Below are 20,661 nucleotides of genomic sequence, written 5' to 3'. Positions count from 1 at the left end.
CCACAATAACCGTATTACACACAAGACATGACAAAAATAACATATTTTTGTCCATTGTCAGACTGCAACGGCTGCGGCCGAGACATCAAGAACGGCCAGGCTTTGTTGGCGTTGGGGAGCCAGTGGCACCTTGGCTGCTTCAAGTGCAACATCTGCCAAAGAATGCTCAGTGGAGAATACATCAGCAAGTAAATACAATAATGTGTCCCTTTTTTATACCAATTTATAATAATTATATTGATATCAATACAAGACAGTTCACACTATCATGACCTGAATACTCTCTGAGAAACAAGTCCAGTGTTCAAGATTGTCAAACACTTTTTAAGCGTAAAACATACACAGAGAATGTCTGCACTTCTGGAAAACAGAGCTGACAGCGGACGGTAAGGAAGCGTTTGGTGGTGTTTCTTCCCGTAATTCAGTTTTTCTCAAATAGCGGGGCAGGCAGGCCGCCATGCGGATGCCAGGAGGGGTGCGTGTGACCTTGGGGAGCATGCCTTATCAGTATCATGCTTCAAACCCAACTTCAAAAGCTGTGCACCACAAAACATGCTCATCATAGCCATTAATACTGACTCCCTCATTTTGATCAAACAAAAAAAAAAAATCAGCACAAATTGTTTGTCATTTTTTGTAGGTTAAAGTGTTTATATATTGTGCTTCTGAATTTATTATTTATTGAACTTATGTATAAAAATAAAAAAAATAGTATTAAATAGTTCAACTCTGCAAAAAAATGTTTAAAGTGAAAATAAGGATTGCTTTTTTGTTTTATTTCAGGCAAATTATTGCAGTTTAAACCTTCACTGTTATAGACTGAAACAGTGTTTTTCAACCTTTTTTGAGACAAGGCACATTTTTTCATTAAAAATCCGGAGCCACAACACCAGCCGAAAACGTTAAAAAATGAAACTCCACCAGGTCCTCCTCGTGCCTTATTTTGAGTTTGTTGGTGTTTTCCTGTGTGTAGTGTTTAGTTCTTGTCTTGTGCTGTTATTTTGGTGTTTTCCTGTAGCAATTTTATGTCTTCCTTTGAGCGCTATTCCTCGCACCTGCTTTGCATTAGCAAGCAAGGCTATTGAAGTTGTTGCTATTCTTCTTTGTGGGGACATTGTTGATTGCCATGTCATGCACGAATGTACTTTGTGGACGCCGTCCGTCTCTGCTCCACACGTTGCAAGTGTTTGCTGTCGTCCAGCATTCTGTTTCTGTTTACTTTGTTACCTGTTCAGTTTTACTTTCATTTTACATATCCATCCCTATGCTTTATTGCCTTTTCCTTTTCTTCATTTTTGGCTTAAGCGTTACATACTTTTTTTTACCTGAACGCTGTGGTCTGCATATTGGGATCACAGTTCTACAGCCAAGTTCTACACAGCACGGACACTAAGGAACGGCCCAGTATTCACAGATTATAATTAATCATTTGCAAAAAAAATATTTATTTGGACCAATTAGGTGAAGTTGCATCCTTTCCCACGGCACACCAGACAATATCTAACGGCACACTAGTGTGACACGGCACAGTGGTTGAAAAACATTGCACTAAAAAACAATGTTTTAACAGAAAATAATTGAGAAACACTGCTGTAATTAAAACTAATCGATAAATGTTTTACTTATCAGTACAGTAATTTGACAATTAGCTCTCAGTATGTGATTTTACTGCCATCTGGTGTCTACCACTACAAAATCCATACATCTTTTTTTTGTTGAAATCCTGTGCTTTTTGAGTTTTGGGTTACAAGAAATACTTAAAACATTGATAACACATTCATAAAATCACAACTTTATTCAATTTTATTGAAAAAAAATATGTTTCAATACAGCGCAGCTATATCCCTAACTTTCTAAAAACGCCACCATGAATTCAGGCATTTTACGAATGCTGGGGAGATTGTTTATACCGGTACATGCAAAGCAGCACTCCCCAAGCAAGTCAGGGCTTTTCTGATTTTTTTCCTGTCACTCACATACACCAGTGATATAGTGGCAATACTAAGGTTGATCCACTTATACAACAGAGAGGGGATGTTGAGGGTCGTCTTATATTTGGGTCAACAACATAGTGACATAACTGAAGAATGCCTGATGGGATATATTGTAATTCTCTATAAGATTGTGTTTATTTAAAAGGGGGGAATACATAATAATGACATTTTGACAGATTATAGCCAATGGCTAGTTTCCATCTCCAGTCCCTCAAATTGATGTTAAAATTTAGACAATGACACTTTTGACAGATTATAGCCAATGGCTAGTTTCCATCTCCAGTCCCTCAAGTTGATGGTGAAATTTAGACAATGACACTCAAAACATAGTACACAGATTAACAATATCAAAATGTAAAATTCCAAAGTTTAAGTGCAAAAAGTGTTGTGGACACTCGCTGCCACAAAATCACCTTGCAAATTACACAACTACATAAAACAATTGTACAATACATATTTTTAACATTTATGCCAACAGCCTATAAACTATGATTACAATTTTGACTCTCAAGCAGCCATTTTTTAAAGGTCTTATTAAAATATGCTTGTTTTGTTAGTTGCAAATGTATGTATGTACACTAGTAATACCATACATTTCTTGTTAGTTTGGAAAATGCTGTATTTTTGATACAACTCCTGTACATTATTTAAAATGTGTAGGTGTGCCCAATGTTTAACTGAATTTGTAACATATTCATGCTGCATGTTGTGTTTTTCAGGGATGGTGTCCCATATTGTGAGAGAGACTACCAGCTTCAGTTCGGCGTGCAATGTGAAGCGTGTCAGAAGTTTATAACGGGCAAAGTCCTGGAGGTGAGAGAAGAAATGTACTGTATCGATAAATGCATTATTGAACATAAACAATGTTATCGGGTATTGATTGTCATTCTTATCTGTCCGCATAGTGACTGTGTTTTGTAAAATTATTATTATTATTTTTTTTGAAAGGCAGGGGACAAACACTATCACCCGGAATGTGCAAGATGCAGCCGATGTGATAAAACCTTCACAGAGGGAGAAGAACTGTATCTGCAAGGTAATATGTCGATTTAATTTGCTATAAATGCAACACTTTAGTCTGTAAAGTTCATCAAATTGTTATTTTGAACAGGATCGACAGTGTGGCACCCACACTGCAGAGAAAGAAGCAGAAATAATGACAATTACAGGGTAAGTGCAAACTAATTGAAGTATCTTTATCTTCTAACATGGGCACTGATGCAGTCTAATTTACTTCCTCTTAGGTTAGAAGAGCCAAAGCACCTTGTCTTGATTTCTTTTACCCCCCGAGTGAACTTAAGGTTAATGCTGTTGGGCGAATGTGTGCTGTTTGTAATCTCACAGTTTGAGATCCAGAAGCATTGTCATTTTAACACTAAGTTGCCCTGGATGAGTTATCTCCCATATGCTCTCATTCAACAGTCACATGATCAAATGCATATGTTATAGTTCACATACATTTAGGCTGTGCTTCTCAATTATTTTTCCTACGCACCACCGAAGAAGAACAAAAGATGTCATGCACATCCCCAACGCTCCACTGTGACTATAAATAGTACCATTTGGCTATAAAATTAATATATGTACACCTCTGCAAAGCAAAAAAGATGAAAGAAATATAGGTTAATTTACAACAAAAAAATAACTTTATTTACATTGTTTTTTAGTCTGTAACAGAAAAGATTTAAAGTGGATCAATTTGCCTAAAATTTAAAAAAAAGTAATCCTTATTTAATCTATACATTTTTTTGACAGACTTAAACCATTTTACGCTGAAGAATAAAATAAAACAAAACCTCAAACAATAATGAATTCAATTGATCAGCAACATTAAATCAGCAGCACAATATAAAATAATACAACTATTTGTGCTGATTTTTTTATGAATAAAAAAGAGGAATTCAGGATTAATGGCTACAATGAGCATGTTGCAGGGTTTTGAAGCATGATACATGGCCCCTGGCATCACACTGCACCCTCCCATTGGGTCCTGCCCTACTAGTTGAGAAGGACTGGGCTTAGGCAAGGAAGTCCAAAGTATGACCAAGAGGCATTTTTGGCTGGCAGGTCATTTTTTTATTGGTCCTCGGGACGTTCTAAAAAGTAAATTACTAAAAGATTAAATATGACATTAAATTGCTTTGTCATCGAAACACAAAGCTACAATGTTGATATTTTGTCCCAATAGCTTAGTATATTGAGCAATATTTGATTGATTTGAGCATCTTTAATGCACGACAGAGCTTTTCAAAAGGCCCTGGAATGACATCATACCGACTGGCGAGTTCAGTTCAAAACTTGGGAGACACAATCTTTAAGCAAATTCCTAAAACGCGAGACTGCTCCTGTTGTATGGAGGAACTTGGATAACTGTAAATATATTGGCAGATCCTTGCATTGACATTTTAACCTTGTAAGCAAACCCAGACTACTGGGGTCCTTAACTTGTGATTTACATAACTGAGGTGTTCCTCAAGGCACCCCTTTAAGTCCACTCTTTTTGGCAGTTACACATTTTTTTGGTAATATGACTTATGTAACTAAGATGTTGCTGTAGCTTGTTTACTTCAGATGCAGTCAGTAGTCATATGTTCAACTTGAGTGTTTCTCGTGGTTCTGTTTTAGGTCCTCTTTTTTTTTTCATCATTGGGGTAATTCAACTTGTGGCCCGGGAGTTCAGTTCAAAAAACTTGGGAGACTCACAATTTTGCAGCAGATCCTTAAAGACACTGGAGTGCTGTCAGAGATGATCTTTGACTAACTTTTTTGCAGAAAATCCTTAAAAACAACATAGCGCTCCTGTAAGTCTGACAAATACAATAGACAAAAATCAAATGTCTATTGTAGAGGATGGTGGTTCTCCGGAATATACAAAATAAGACTAATACTGAAGGGTCCTTAGCTTTTACGAAGTGTGGCCCCCAAAACAATTTGGTTAAATATTCCTGATGTACAGACTGTATCAAAGTGGTCTCATCCTGATTTAATGTTTAAGTGTGAATGTGCATTATCAGCATATTTCTACATGCTGTTTATAGTATATACATTCATTAGCATTATGTACACCTTTATTATCCAATGAGATCCAATACTGAATCTTTCTGTTTAATTTTCTACGACCACATAATTCTTTCCTCAGCCTAATTATCTTAATGGCATCATTTTGAATTAAGCGCTTGTTTTGGATATCATTAGTGTGTGCGCCTATAGCATTGCAGCATGCTTGGCTGTGATCACAATAACATTTCTGGCATGAGGACCTCATTGTTGTGTGCAATGATGCTGTTCATCAAAGAAGACATCTAATGTTAAACATTTATTTTCTTCCTCAGTCAACTCTATCATCATCTGAAAGCTCCTGCTCCAGACCAGACTCCTGTATACCTGGAAGCCCCAGTCGCAACATATGTGTAAGTCACATGACGTTATTTGAATCAGACCTTCAAGGCAATATATCAGCTGATATTGTCAGGGCCAGTGCCTGGCATAAACAGTAGCGCTACAACCATGGTGATGGCGACTGGTCACTTCTTTCGCTGATCATCACGATGGTCGTCGTGCTCTACATGTGTTGCCTGTTCTTTGTTCATAATAATGGACTGAATTGCTTCATGGTTACATTTTGTTTCTGCTAAACTTTTATTCAGCGATGCGTCAACATGTCCTTTGTAATCATTTTAGTTTGGTATAGAATTTTATCATTCATAAGCCTGTAGAGATAATTGCTAATTTAACACCGCTTTGAAAGCCGTCATGATAGATTTATGGCCTTATTTCCAAAACAACAGTACTAGTTAAGTTTATATTGTAGCTGAACCATTTCCCTTAATATATTAAGTCCAAAAAACATTAGTTTTTTCATAGTTTTTGCCCATTTTTAGTGTTTATTTTACTTCCTTAAGTTTTGCCGAAACACTATAGCAGTTTTGAATTGGCTTCACTGCAGTTTAGTCCCTCTTGGAACTATAACCTATTTTACATGAACTGCTTTTGTGTCGGCTTCACGGTGGGAGAGGGGTTCGTGCGTCTGCCTCACAATACGAAGTTCCTGAGTAGTCTGGGGTTCAATTCCAGGCTCGGGATCTTTCTGTGTGGGGTTTGCATGTTCTCCCCGTGACTGCGTGGGTTCCCTCCGGGTACTCCGGCTTCCTCCCACTTCCAAAGACATGCACCTGGGGATAGGTTGATTGGCAACACTAAAATTGGCCCTAGTGTGTGAATGTGAGTGTGAATGTTCTCTGTCTATCTGTGTTGGCCCTGTGATGAGGTGGCGACTTGTCCAGGGTGTACCGCGCCTTTCGCCCGATTGTAGCTGAGATAGGCGTCAGCGCCCCCCGTGACCCCAAAAGGGAACAAGCGGTAGAAAATGGATGGATGGATGCTTTTGTGTCTTTTATGCACACACTGAGGCTCTTACAGCCAAATCTACTTCTGGTTGTCAATCTTAATGTACAGCAGAGGTCTTTAACAAGGGGTCAGTGAATTCTTTGGTTGATTAGACTTTTTAAAATATCCATCCATCCATATTCTTCCGCTTATCCAAGGTCGGGTCGCGGGGGCAGCAGCCTAAGCAGGGAAGCCCAGACCTTCCTCTCCCCAGCCACTTCGACCAGCTCTTCCCGTGGGATCCTGAAGTGTTCCCAGGCCAGCCGGGAGACATAGTCTTCCCAATGTGTCCTGGGTCTTCCCCGTGGCCTCCTACCGGTTGGACGTGCCCTAAACACTTCCCTAGGAAGGTGTTCGGGTAGCATCCTGACCAGATGCCCGAACCACCTCATCTGGCTCTTCTCGATGTGGAGGAGCAGCGGCTTTACTTTGAGCTCCTCCCGGATGGCAGAGCTTCTCATCCTATTTCTAAGGGAGAGCCCCGCCACCCGGCGAAGGAAATGTTTTAAAATATATTTTTTAATATTCCCGCTGCAATTTCTCTAACCCAATACTTGGTAGTGTTTTTAGAATTGACAGTGGCACGGCCACCCTAACCACTGTAAAAACATCAATCAATCAATGTTTACTTATATAGCCCTAAATCGCTAGTGTCTCAAAGGGCTGCACAAACCATAACACAAACCACTACGACATCCTCGGTAGGCCCACATAAGGGCAAGGAAAACTCACACCCAGTGGAACGTCGGTGACAATGATGACTATGAGAAGCTTGGAGAGGACCACATATGTGGGCAACCCCTTCCCCTCTAGAGGACCGAAAGCAATGGATGTCGAGCGGGTCTAACATGATACTGTGAAAGTTCAATCCATAGTGGATCCAACACAACCGCGAGAGTCCAGTCCAAAGCATGAATAATCATATTATTGTATTCATGTTAGCATTTAAGATAGCCAGTGATTCGTGATCTAATTGCCAGCTAACAATTTGTTTGCTAGTTATCAGCTAGCAATTAGCGTGTGGTTGCCAGCTAGTGATTAGCGTGCTAGTTGGTAACCAGAAATTTTTGCACCAGTTGCCAGCAAATGATTAAAGTGCTAGTCTCCAGCCAGCAATTAACACGCCAGTTGTCAGTGAGCTCTTTGCAGCATTATTCTGTATTGTTTGAGTATCTTAGTATAATATTGCACAATAACAAGCTATCTTTAGGACAAGTTCAAATTTAAAACACAATCACAATTTTAAAAGGGGCTCCCTGCTCCTTCCCTGAAGACCCTTGATTCACAGTAAACCTCTGTTTATCGCTGTTAATTGGTTTGCTGGCTGTGGTAAATACATTTCCACAGAGTACAAATTATTTGTTAATGGAATATTTTTAGAGCTAGAGCATAAACATTTTTTTTTAAATCTTTTAAATATAGTTTTAGAATTAGTAAACCTCTCTAGACATGAAATATCACCCACAGAGTCACTAGTGATGGGATCGGCAGTTCTTTTGACTGTACTGAATCACTAGAATCAGTTTCTTAAATCGATTCGTTCACCGAATCACTTCTGCAGCAGCAGTTCTGTGTGCAGGTCGGCGAATCATGAGTCAGTCAGTAACAGCTTCCCCAGCGGCAGATCTCGGTTTGTGTGAATCTGACAAAATAACAATTTATTTTAAAATTTGCTACAAATATTATTTTCTTTTTTTTAGCTTCTTTTTTTTGTGTCCTCTCCATGAGGTGTCCATGACATTTTAAAATGGATCTGAAAATAAAATAAAAATAAAAAAGTGGTAAAAAATACATACGAATTTACAAATGGTATTATTATTTTTTACATTTTAACATTTGACTCGAGAACAAAATTGAAATATATACTTAGATGTGTTTGAAATGCAATTATTTTCTACATTATTACATTACATTTATTTTAACAAATCATAGTGCATTTGACAAGCTAGAAAAAACGATTCTAAAATTTAAGTTTTCTTTTTTCACATTAGTGAAGTGAAGTGAATTATATTTATATAGCGCTTTTCTCAAGTGACTCAAAACGCTTTACATAGTGACACCCAATATCTAAGTTACATTTAAACCAGTGTGGGTGGCACTGGGAGCAGGTGGGTAAAGTGTCTTGCCCAAGGACACAACGGCAGTGACTAGGATGGCACAAGCGGGAATCGAACCTGCAACCCTCAAGTTGCTGGCACGGCCACTCTACCAACCGAGCTATGCTGCCCCCACATTTTATTATTTTAACATGTAATGTTTCAAACAAAACATACATGTATTAAAAATGTAATAAAAATCACTCTTTATATCACATCCAATGTGGGTTATTTTTATTTTTTTAAACAATTATGATCACTCTAAAAGCGGTATATAATAAACACGATATGAAAAATAGAATAAAGAAATGTGTGCAGGTCGGCGAATCATGAGTCAGTCAGTAACAGCTTCCCCAGCGGCAGATCTCGCTGTGTGTCAGTTCGTGAAAGACACAAGCCCTCAGCACCCAATGAACGACACTGACTGAACGAGATCCTCAATGTGACGTCATCCTTCGCGACACAGTCAGTTCCCTGTGTCAGTACGTTCGCGAACGTGATTCACGTGATTCGCGCAGGTTGCACTCATACCGGCATGGTCGCGGCGGAGCTCAACTGAATGAGAAAGGAACGAATCAGTTCATGAAATGATTCAGTTCAGTACGTTCACTCAGAAGATTAGTTCGTTCGAACGAATCGTTCGCGAACAACACAACACTAATAGTCACTTTTACAAGCCTCAGACCTGGAAGCGCAATGTGGCGAAGACGACTCTATTGCAATTGAAGTGATTCAATTAACTCATATTAGGTTCTGCATATGGTTAATGTTTATATTCATCTTTGACAAAGCAAATCACCATTTAAATGGTAGGTATTTCAGTTTGGGCACAAAACAACATACGGACCTTTTAGTATTGACATTTGTGTGTGGATTGGATTAGATCCTGCGGAAGAAAAGGCAATAAACATTGGTGATGGCCCTATCCGTGAGAAGAGACTACATGTTTAGCTTAATGCCAGAGTCCAAGATATGACCTAAATCGGTTGTTTTTCCCAGAGACTTACACAAGAACATCTCCTTTATGGTCAGGGTGGGCTGTCCTGAGTTAGCACACACCCAGACGCAGAAAGGAAGAATATAAAACTTATGGTTTGGCTTCTCCTACCATGAATTGATTAACGTGGACCCCGACTTAAACAAGTTGAAAAACTTATTCGGGTGTTACCATTTAGTGGTCAATTGTACGGAATATGTACTGAACTGTGCAATCTACTAATAAAAGTATCAATCAATCAATCAAAATCCAAGTTAGGAGTGCCTCATTTTGACCCATAAGGACGCTGGCTTGTAATAAAGCAACTTTTAGTTCAGTACAGCTTCTCCGATGTCTCTTTTGATCCAGCCACTCTGCCGTGTCACCCTTCGGTCCGGACGAGGATGACAAGACCAGAAATACATATTACAATACTCATTATTCTGCATTCAGCCCTATAGTCACTAGTGTGTTTACACAAGTATTAAAAAAGACTGAAATGGGACCACAAACAAAATTGTGTTTTGAGCCATAAAAACGGTTGTACAGTGTCTGTCATTGAATGAGCTTTCACCTCACCTAAACCCCCATTGACCAACCTGGCATTGTGGGATTTTAGTGCAGTACCAGCCTTTGACCTTTCACCTGACGTAACCCATAATTCTGCTCCTCTTCTCAATCCTCCTTTGTCCTCATCCTCTCCCTTCCTCTCTCTCCTTCCCCCACCCCTCGCTGTCCCACTCCCAGGCTAAAGTAGATGATGAGATCATTGATTACAGAGACTTAGCAGCAATTCCCAGAGTCAAGGCTATTTATGACATAGAGCATCCTGATATGATGTCCTATAAGAGTGACGTCCTCAGCTCGGACAGCAAAGGCACCACACAGCCTCAGGACAGACAGAGCTCTGCACAGGTAATGTTGTTCAATGTGGAAAAGTCATTCAGGGGCACTAAAAATGGAAAAGAAAATGTATCAAGTATATTGCTGCAAAAGAACCAAAGTTGTCACAGCGATAAGGAGAAAACTGATGAGTTAATTCGAAACAAAAAGTGTTACAAGATGAACCCTTTTGAAAATATCCTAATCGGCGATCTTTTCTTTCTAGTCTCCAGCAAATGTATCAGAGACCACAGAGGTAAATATATTTAGGGTGGTCTGTGTGTTCCAAGAATAATCTGTGGGCTCATCTTTCATTTGTTACCTCTTTGTATTTGTCAAGGAGAGCTTTGAGATGAGAAAAAGCATTCCCAAGTCGGCAAGTCACGGATCGTTCGGTGTTCAGTCGTACAGTCATCACAGCTACACGCCCACCAGATCCCCTCAGCACTTCCACCGGCCCGGTAAGAAGAGCCAAGGTTCTTTTGGTCCGTACTGTCCCCTCTGCTCACCTGTGACTCAACTGTTCTCTATTTTACCGCCTTCTCTTCTACATACTCCACTACCTCCCTTCACTTTTTTCCTGGAATAACAAATAGGCCCTTTATTTTCTGTCAACGACACCTTGCTCTCCCTCTCTTCCCATCACCCTGACAACAAAGGTAAGGCAGGCAAGCCTCTGCTATCCCCTTTTTTCACCTTTCTACTTCAATCTTTCCCAAACTGAGGGTCAGACTCTAAGGAGAATTGTATTTTGAAGTCCCCCATTACAGAAAATGTTCACACTTTTTTATTTGTCAAACAACTTTTATACTTTTTTTTTAGTCAAACTTGAGTTTAATTTGATGCATGTTTTGTACCACCAAATACATTCAAAATACATTGTTCAGAAATGTATGTTTTTAGTGTAAAATAACTAATTGAACATAATATTCGATCCATGAATGTCAAAAATACCAGCCCAGCGCTAAAACTGTAAACCACTAGAGAATGGTGCCGTTTTATTCTTACTACGACTGTCAAAAGATTAAAATTGTATCATGATTAACCATATATTGTTCATAGTTAACTTGAAATTAATCCTGGATTGATGTGAAGTGAAGTGAATTATATTTATATTGCGCTTTTCTCAAAGTAACTCAAAGCGCATTACATAGTGAAACCCAATATTTAATTTTTACATTTAAACCAGTGTGGGTGCCCCTGGAGCAGGTGGGTAAAGTGTCTTGCCCAAGGACACAACAGCAGTGACTAGGATGGCAGAAGCGGGGATCGAACATGCAACCCTCATGTTGCTGGCACGGCCGCTCTACCAACCGAGCTATACCACGGATAATATTCAAATTTTTAAAACTATGAGTTAAAAATGTGTTTATTAAACATGCTCTTTTAAATAGACCAACACAAAATTGACATAACGCTTTTATTGACAATAAAACAAATACCTGCAATGTGTTGGTGTATCCCCAACAGAATTTAAACTCCTGCTGTAGGAGCACTTGCATTCAGAGGTGAGGAGTTACACTTCCATGGATTGCTACAATCATGGTTTGTTTTTAGAAGATGTCTGGTGATGTTATCTAGAATATTTGTACCTGAATAAATGCTTCTGATATTCTGTACATTCCATTTTGTACAAGTTAATGGTATTCATAATCATTGCATGACAATTTCTTAAGAAAGTGTAATATCCAGCCTGCTAAACATTCTTTTATTTTGAGATTATCAACCAGGACATGTTATAAAATAATATAGACAATATTTCGGCCTGCCAAAAAAATCCTCCCACCCCCATATTTCTCAATTGATGTGTTAGCATTTATGTAGGTAGAAATATCACAGATTATGATGAGGTGGCGACTTGTCCAGGGTGTACTTCACCTTCTGCCCAACTGCTGCTGGGATAGGCTCCAGCACCCCCATGCCACCCTGAGAGGGACAAGTGGTAGAAAATGGATGGATGGATGGACATAAAAAAAAATAAAAAATAATGTACTTTCTATTCTATTGTATTACAAAACATATTTGACATTCAAAGCATGATTGTAATGTAAGAAATTTTTCATTTTGTTTAGTGTTGTTAGACCCCGATGTGACGCATAGCGCTTTTATTTTAAGGCCGGAAGTGTATGACTGGTTTGAGAAACAGTGTTTTGAAATGTTTTGACGACAGACAGAAATAGAAAATGCCTCTCGACTTCCTGCCTTCCATCTTACATTTCTGCTGAGCTTGTATTCCATTTTGTTAAAGAGGTTACAGTAAGAATATATATTTTATGTTATCAATGCAGTAAATTGTAATCTAAAAGCAAAAGTGAATCTCCACCTCTCTGAATGAAAGCGCTCCTGCTGGCATTTGCTGTCGTGATAATGGTTATGGCTCATTTGCCATGGCTTTGGACCTGGGCTTTCCAAAATGTACCCTTTTCTTTGTCCATTTCTGCTTTTTATTTTTACCCCGCTCATGGCTCAACAGTAACTGAGCGCAGATACAGTTTCCCACACTACAGAATAGACCCAGGGTCAGACAGGACACGTGCACTTTAATCGCGCATCAAAAAAATTTGCGCCATTAAAGGAAATTATGGATAACGCATTATCGCTTGACAGCCCTAATTCTTATCAATGGTGAAGCAGGAAGGGGCTAGGAACATGTTTGCAGTAACATTTTATATGAATTGCCCTGTCATTCATTAATCGACATTTTAAATGCTTTTCTTTATGTAAAACGGGGCCCCTTACAGATCGTGGGGCCCTAAGCACCACTCATGTTTTGCCTGTCAACTGTCAATTTCATTTAATTCTTGACAGTTGTTTGTTGACTCTGCCCCTATGGTAAACATTAGCATCATAAAGGACAACCCAGTTTTTGAGAGATTTTATAGGGAAAATTACTGTCTTGTATTTAGGTCAATTTTGATACCTTTTGGTTCTTGTAAGGAAGTTAGGGAAATCCTGTTTTTATCCCTGCAATTTTCTTTTATCCTAATATGTACATTTTGTACACAGTTGATTTATATTTTAAAACATACATATGGCCATTAAATAAGAGATTTTGCTTCATCTACAACTGGTATTATCAAGTGGTCAGTAATAATAAACTGGTCAATATTTGAATCTTTATTTTTTTATATTACTTTTGTATTTTCCCCCAAAAGATGCAATATGTAATTATTGCTTATTCCATGTTGTTTTCTGTCTGCAGATCAAGGTTTCGACATGTACAAAAGGCCTCCAATTTACAAACAGCAAGGTACTCCAATAATTAATTTTCTGACACAAATCTGCGGCATTATTCATGTTTTTCCGGCATGAACTTATCAAATTTTATTTGCGGAAATGACTGAACGTTTGACAACCTTTCACCCTCTCGTTACTGACAGTCTTATAAAGTTTTGTAAATCCTTTACAATTGCTGTGCTTGGTTTATAGTAAGAAAGTACACACGCATGTTGGAGTTTAGCTGCAGTTTTTATAAAAATTTTGATTTTAAATGCACAGGATTTTATTTATTTAAGTCATGTCATTTAACTTGGCTCACTTGAGTTGAAGATTAAAGAGTAAGGTTCTGTCATTGAACAGGTTTCTGAGGTAAAGCTCTTTGTTGTCAATGTTGGCAATATGTTAAATTGGAACAGTCGAAATAATAAATGCCATGTTGCTGAAATGTATAGAACTAATAAAGCACTCCAAAAATGCATACCCAAGAGTGTCATGAAAATTCAAAAGATGAATCTTTAGTTTTGTCACTTTTATACTATTGTTCTGTTATTTGGTCATATACCACAGAAATGAATTTAAGCAAAGTGCAAGTTACTGCTAGTGTTGCCCACTTAGGACGAGTGTTATGCAAATTAATTGGCTGGCTTGGTTAACTGTAAAGTGTAGGACCAGTTAATGTTGTTATGGAAAACCATTACAACAAAAAAGCCAATAAGGCTCTGCAGCAAACTGCCATTTTTAAAAATAAATATGAATCAACATTCCATGCGTCAGTCGACAGAAAGTCGCTTTTTAATAACTCTTTCGCACAATTTTATTGCAGGAGAGTTGCACTGGAGAGCAATGGCAGGTTGGAATTTGCTTCCTCAATTTCTTATGGGAAAAAATGTCGTAACTTTTTGTAAAAGATTACGACTTTATATATCTACTTAAAAATTTAAATAATGTTCTTGTTCTTTTGTTTTATTTTTATTTTCTAACTGGATTACGTGCAAATATATTTTCATGGCCATTGTGTGATCCATACGAGCATAAAGACTGTCATTGTGTTGTATTTTTCATGTATGAGTGTGTCTATTAGTGTACATGTATCAATTTTTGAAATGTTGGACCCCAGGAAGACTTAGCAGATGGTAATGCAGAAGCTAGGTTGTGAGTTCAGACCAAAGACTATAAAAAAATGGGACCCATTGCCTCCCTGCTTGGCACTCAGCATCAAGGGTTGGAATTGGGGGTTAAATCACTATAAATGATTCCCGGGCGCGGCACCGCTGCTGCCCACTGCTTCCCTCACTTCCCAGGGGGCGATCAAGGGGACGGGTCAAATGCAGAGGACAAATTTCACCACACCAAGTGTGTGTATGACAATCATTGGTACTTTAACTTTAATGGGGAATCTAAACAAACAAATGAACATTTTTAAAATGTCAGCAATACATATGAATTCTGTATTTTGCAAATGTAACTCTGAATTAATCTATCTGCAATCTGACTTTGACACAGATCCAAATTCCTCCCATACATCCTCTTTGCCTGGATATGGCTGCAATGGCCTCAATCCGGTAAGTGAATGTCCTCTCGAAGCGTTAATTTACAGGATTTACCAAAATGACATCAACATTTCCTTGTGTTCAGCCACAATCAGCAAGCAGCGGTGACACATTTAGGGGTATGCATGATAATGCCTTTATTTTCTATTTTGAAATAATTATATTCCTGACTTTAATGACCTTGCAAGTAAGTGTTTTGTATTCTCTTTTTCCTGTAGATTTCAAGGTATGTGAGAGGATCAGTGTGCTCCATTCAGTATGAATGCATATTCTGACTGCATCCGGCTTAAGCGTGCATTCTACACTGTTAATGACTGTGTTGCTCGTGCAATGTTAGCATTAACCCTGCTTGCTTGTGTCTGTAGCTGCTCCATGAGAGCCCACATCCATTTGCACGAATAGACAGAGGAGTGTCATTGCCTAACTTGCTGGAGCCAAAAGCAAGTATTTTTCTCTAATCCAGGAGCCTTTTTTTTTTTGCAATTACTAACCATGCATGCATCAAATATACAGTACATGTATGGGCTTTAACACAGTATTTTGGTTTGTTAAGGTGTATCCATATGAGATGCTCACGGTTACCAGCAGGGGGCGTGTGAAGCTTCCAAGAGAGGTTGACAGAACAAGACTTGAGGTAAAATGACATACCGTATTTCCTTGAATTGCCGCCAGGGCGTTAATTAATTTAAAACCTCTTCTCACTTCTGTGCTTACCGAAGGCATGCGGTAAAAGTAAACATGCGCTAATTATTTTAAAACCTCTTCTCACTCCGGCACTTACCAAAGGTATGCAGTAAAAAATTGAGTGTGATGTAAGCTTGGACCTTAAATCCTACTGAATAGCTCTTAATCTTCTTCCCTTTCTGCGATTTCAAATTACCAGTATTGAAATCAGCCTCTTCCATTTTGAAAATGATGACAGGGGAAGTGTCACTCGTGACGTCACGCGTTTGACCAGGCGGTAATACTAAGCATGCGCTAATTATTTTGGGAAGCGAGTTTGACCCGGCAGTAAATGAAGGCAGGCGCATACTTTATGCCCTGCGGCAATTCAAGGAAATACGGTACCCCTAATTTATCCAATATACTGTATGCTTATTGCTTTTTTCTGGTATTTCTTTTCAGCGTCACCTGTCTCCTGACTCCTTCTTTGAAATCTTTGGCATGGCGAAACAAGAATTTGACAGACTTCCACTTTGGAAACGTAACGACATGAAGAAAAAAGCCAATCTTTTCTAAATGCATGTTTTATGAATTGTTATTTCCTATATTTATTTATTTGCACTTGGATCAGAAATTATTCTTTTTTTTTCCATCCATCCATCCATTTTCTACCGCTTATTCCCTTTCGGGGTCGCGGGGGGCGCTGGTGCCTATCTCAGCTACAATCGGGCGGAAGGCAGGGTACACCCTGGACAAGTCGCCACCTCATCGCAGGGCCAACACAGATAGACAGACAACATTCACACTCACATTCACACACTTTTGACTAAAAAATATTTATTACAATGATAGGTTGATTGGCAACACTACCGTATTTTTCGGAGTATAAGTCGCACCTGCCGAAAATGCATAATAAAGAAGGAAAAAAGCATATATATAAGTCGCACTGGAGTATAAGTCGCATTTTTTGGGGAAATTTATTTGATAAAACCCAACACCAAGAATAGACATTTGAAAGGCAATTTAAAATGAATAAGGAATAGTGAACAACAGGCTGAATAAGTGTACGTTATATGACGCATAAATAACCAACTGAGAACGTGCCTGCTATGTTTACGTAACATATTATGGTAAGAGTCATTCAAATAACCATAACATATAGAACATGCTATACGTTTACCAAACAATCTGTCTCTCCTAATCGCTAAATCCCATGAAATCTTATACGTCTAATCTCTAATGTGAATGAGCTAAATAATATTTGATATTTTACGGTAATGTGTTAATAATTTCACAAAAAAGTCACTCCTGAGTATAAGTCGCACCAAACTATGAAAAAAACTGCGACTTATTGTCCGAAAAATATGGTAAATGGCCCCTAATGTGTGAATGTGAGTGTGAATGTTGTCTGTCTATCTGTGTTGGCCCTGCGATGAGATGGCGACTTGTCCAGGGTGTACACCGCCTTCCGCCCGATTGTAGCTGAGGTAGGCACCAGCGACCCCAAAAGGAATAAGCGGAGGGAAATGGATAGATGGATGGATTACAGGCCGTTTTAATTACGATGAACATCTCCACTGTCTATTTTGGGGATTTTCCTTTTCCAGTCATCCCACATCGCGCTTCAATTATTGCTCCTTCACAAGGTCGCAGATTTTTGGGGGGATACGTACAAAACCCAAAACCAGTGAAGTTGGCACGTTATATGCAAATCCTTTTCAACTTGTATTAAATTGAATAGACTGCAAAGACAAGATATTTAATGTTCGAACTGAGAAACTTTTTTTTTGCAAATAATCATTAACTTAGAATTTAATGGCAGCAAAACATTTGTTATAACGGACCGCAGATGGTGAAATCCCTAAATTCTTTGCAATAGCTCATTGAGAAATGTTCTTAAACTGTTGGACAATTTGCTCACGCATTTGTTCACAAAGTGGTGACCCTCGCCCTGTCCTTGTTTTTGAATGACTGAGTATTTCATGGAAGCTGCTTTTATACCCAATCATGGCACCCACCTGTTCCCCATTAGCCTGTTCACTTGTGGGATGTTCCAAATAAGTGTTTGATGAGCATTCCTCAACTTTCTCAGTCTTTTTTGCCACTTGTGCCAGCTTTTTTGAAACATGGTGCAGGCATCAAATTCCAAATGAGCTAATATTGGCAAAAAATTTAGTTTTACAGTTTAAACGTTAAGTATCTTGTCTTTGCAGTCTATTAAATTGAATATAGGTTAAAAAGGCTTTGCAAATCATTGTATTCTGTTTTTATTTAACATTTACACAATGGGCCAACTTCACTGGTTTGGGGTTTTTTATATTGAAAAGTGTTCATAATAAATTAAGCATTTTCAAGCAAAAACATTACTAAATAAACTAATAATATCAATACAATAATATAATTGACCACGAGAGGAGACCAAACCAATCAGAGCATGATGTTGAGTATTGTGGGCACTGATTGGCTCAGCCTCAGGCATCATTACTAAATTGGAATTAAAATGACTAAAAGGTGACAAAAGTGTGTTATTTAATGTAAAAACAACAAAAAAAACTAAGTATATTTAGTATGTTTCAAACATGTTTGATTTATAATTATATTATTTATAGCGGTCATGTTGGGAACCAATCAACAGCGATAAATGAGGGACACATATAAATTGTAGCATATATTCAGTTAATTCTGGATAATCAAGCTCAGTGCTGTTCATGCACTTTTTTTTTTTTACTCTAATTTGCAGAAATACTTGTCAGAAAACACACAGCAAGTGCTCGAAATGGTGCTATGTTTTAATCTTACTGATGAGGGCGCCAGAGCGACGAAAACATTAAAAACGTTTATGCAAACTCTCTTAGTGCACGAGGATTCCAAGGATTAAATTATCTGAGCTAAAAGCTGACTCATAGAAATGTTTTGTGCATGGAATGTTATGTTAAAGCAATCTGGGAGATCTCAAAGTCTCCATCTCCAAAGGCACAGTTGGACTTGCCTTCATAAAAGTTCAAAGCAAAGGCTAAAAAGTAGGGTTTTTCAGTTGGCTTTTCTAAAACTGTTTTTAAAGGTATGAACACATGATGGCCACTATATTTGGATTCAGGACATTGTGTCAGCTATTATGATAATTTATCATGTACCATATTAGTAGCAAAGCGGGAATAAAAGTAGGCAAGACTAATTACCTCTGTTTCACAAACACTTCACGCGCCATTAATAAAAAGGGCTGATATGTGTATATTCATGTCTGTGTATTTTCCATTATATTTGCTCTGGGTGACTTTCTATGCATATTTTTGTTCTGGGTTAGACATTACCTTCTAAAATGAAAAGTATGCATTTGTCCTTACTTTCATGTGGACCTCAAAGAGTATGATGACAGCTATTCAGATCTGCTTTATACAGTGCAGAGATACCTCCTTCAGGGCCATTATCCTGTCTGCAGATTATTTGAACAAACTCAAATTAGACTCACTATAAAGGATGTTAGAAAATATATCTTCTATATCAGGGGTGTCAAACGTAAGGCCTGTGAGCCGTATTAGGCTCACAAACAGGTTTAATCTAGCCCGCAGGATGCATTCGGAAAGTCTAAAAAGGGGCCAAAAAGTTTTTTATAAAATAAACTAAATTCTAAATGTGTGCACTAGATGTCGCAATAGCAATTATTTGTATCTTTTTAGATGATGCTACATATGTTAAAAAAAATAAACCACATGATGTTAGTGCACCAGTCGAGGAAAATTAGCAAACAACCTAAATAACTTCCTGTAATTTGATTTTGAGATTTTTTTTTTATCTTGACAGATTGAAAATTAACACCAATGACTGATGAACATTATCACATAATTTATTCCGAAACTATAAATAACGACAAATAAAGATAGAATACAATTAACCGCAACAGGTAAGTGTAAAAAACAAAAACGACACATTTTTTTAAAACAATCTGAAGTTGACTCTATTTCTAAGTTATCGGGCCATGATATTTATCCATGTGGCCCCCGATCTAAAATGAGTTTGGAACCCCTGTTCTATATCATCCAGTCAAATATGGAGGATCTTCTACATACACATTTCACATTTGGTACATAGCTTGGGTTTCTCCTCCCTTGTATGGACTCACATGTTTTGGGTATTTTTCAGCAACCTTTGCTTTAATGATACCGCCAACATTTGAAAAAGTATGTTTTGACACACTTGTCATCTTTCCTGCATGTCCTGTGTCCTGTTATTGTGGACTTGAAAAGATTTGCACCGCAGTCTCCAAAACAAAGGGTCAGCTAAAGCAATAAAGAGAGTAAGCTGAACAAATGCAAACGATAGCATTTATGCTTTGAGCATCAACATTGATAAAAATGACAATGCTCTTGATTTTTTTTTTCTCCAATTTTTATAGTGGATCATTATCTCTCCACTTCAAATAAAACACACAAACAAACAAAAAATAAAGAAAAAAAAGTCAGACATATTGAACTTAATATAATAAAAAAAAAAACATGAAAGTAATGAGGAAGATTATATTTCAATGAATATGGATAAAAGAAGCAATTCACAATAATACAGAGTAGCAAGTCGTGAAGACGTTGCAGTAGTAAAGTGGAAGACAGTATTTTAGTCAGTTAAAATATATGAAAACATAAATATTAGTAATGTTTGGCATGGTAATTACTTGGGGGCATGAGAGGCAGGGAGAGTGCCTGTATTTAATCATACTTGAACAATATGCAAGACTCCCCCAAGGTGACAGCAGTGCTTGAATTAATCAACAGGCTGACCAGGATTTCGGGGATCATCAACTCACGGCTCTCGAGTAGCATGCGGCTCTTTAGCGCCGCCCTAGTGTCTCCCTGGAGAATTTTTGAAAAAGGATTAAAAATGGAAAAAGATGGGGAAAAATA

General features: G+C 38.1%; 1 protein-coding gene across 7 annotated transcripts in view; it reads left to right on the top strand.

Annotated features, from left to right (window-relative positions):
- The window catches only part of LOC133558145 (actin-binding LIM protein 1-like), a 31,467-nt gene extending 12,463 nt beyond the window's left edge, over nucleotides 1-19,004 (top strand). For 2 of the 7 annotated variants that reach the window (XM_061909300.1, XM_061909305.1), the window contains exons 5-17: nucleotides 62-188; nucleotides 2,714-2,807; nucleotides 2,943-3,030; nucleotides 3,106-3,164; nucleotides 3,239-3,295; nucleotides 5,327-5,404; nucleotides 10,200-10,367; nucleotides 10,561-10,590; nucleotides 10,675-10,795; nucleotides 10,931-10,993; nucleotides 13,537-13,584; nucleotides 15,057-15,115; nucleotides 15,189-15,542. In XM_061909300.1, the coding sequence (XP_061765284.1) occupies nucleotides 62-188; nucleotides 2,714-2,807; nucleotides 2,943-3,030; nucleotides 3,106-3,164; nucleotides 3,239-3,295; nucleotides 5,327-5,404; nucleotides 10,200-10,367; nucleotides 10,561-10,590; nucleotides 10,675-10,795; nucleotides 10,931-10,993; nucleotides 13,537-13,584; nucleotides 15,057-15,115; nucleotides 15,189-15,365 (1,169 nt within the window). In that variant the 3' untranslated portion in view covers nucleotides 15,366-15,542. Of the gene's footprint in view, nucleotides 1-61; nucleotides 189-2,713; nucleotides 2,808-2,942; nucleotides 3,031-3,105; nucleotides 3,165-3,238; nucleotides 3,296-5,326; nucleotides 5,405-10,199; nucleotides 10,368-10,560; nucleotides 10,591-10,674; nucleotides 10,796-10,930; nucleotides 10,994-13,536; nucleotides 13,585-15,056; nucleotides 15,116-15,188; nucleotides 15,544-15,656; nucleotides 15,738-16,228; nucleotides 16,416-16,587 lie in introns of those variants that run through there. The other 5 variants (XM_061909306.1, XM_061909302.1, XM_061909303.1 and 2 more) reach the window with 5 other exon arrangements.
- The last annotated feature ends 1,657 nt before the right edge of the window (nucleotides 19,005-20,661 follow it).

The sequence above is a fragment of the Nerophis ophidion genome, linkage group LG08 (genome assembly GCF_033978795.1).
Source record: "Nerophis ophidion isolate RoL-2023_Sa linkage group LG08, RoL_Noph_v1.0, whole genome shotgun sequence".
NCBI lineage: Eukaryota > Metazoa > Chordata > Actinopteri > Syngnathiformes > Syngnathidae > Nerophis > Nerophis ophidion.
The sequence above is the reverse complement of the archived record's forward strand: the minus strand, read 5'-3'. Positions and strand labels throughout refer to the sequence as shown.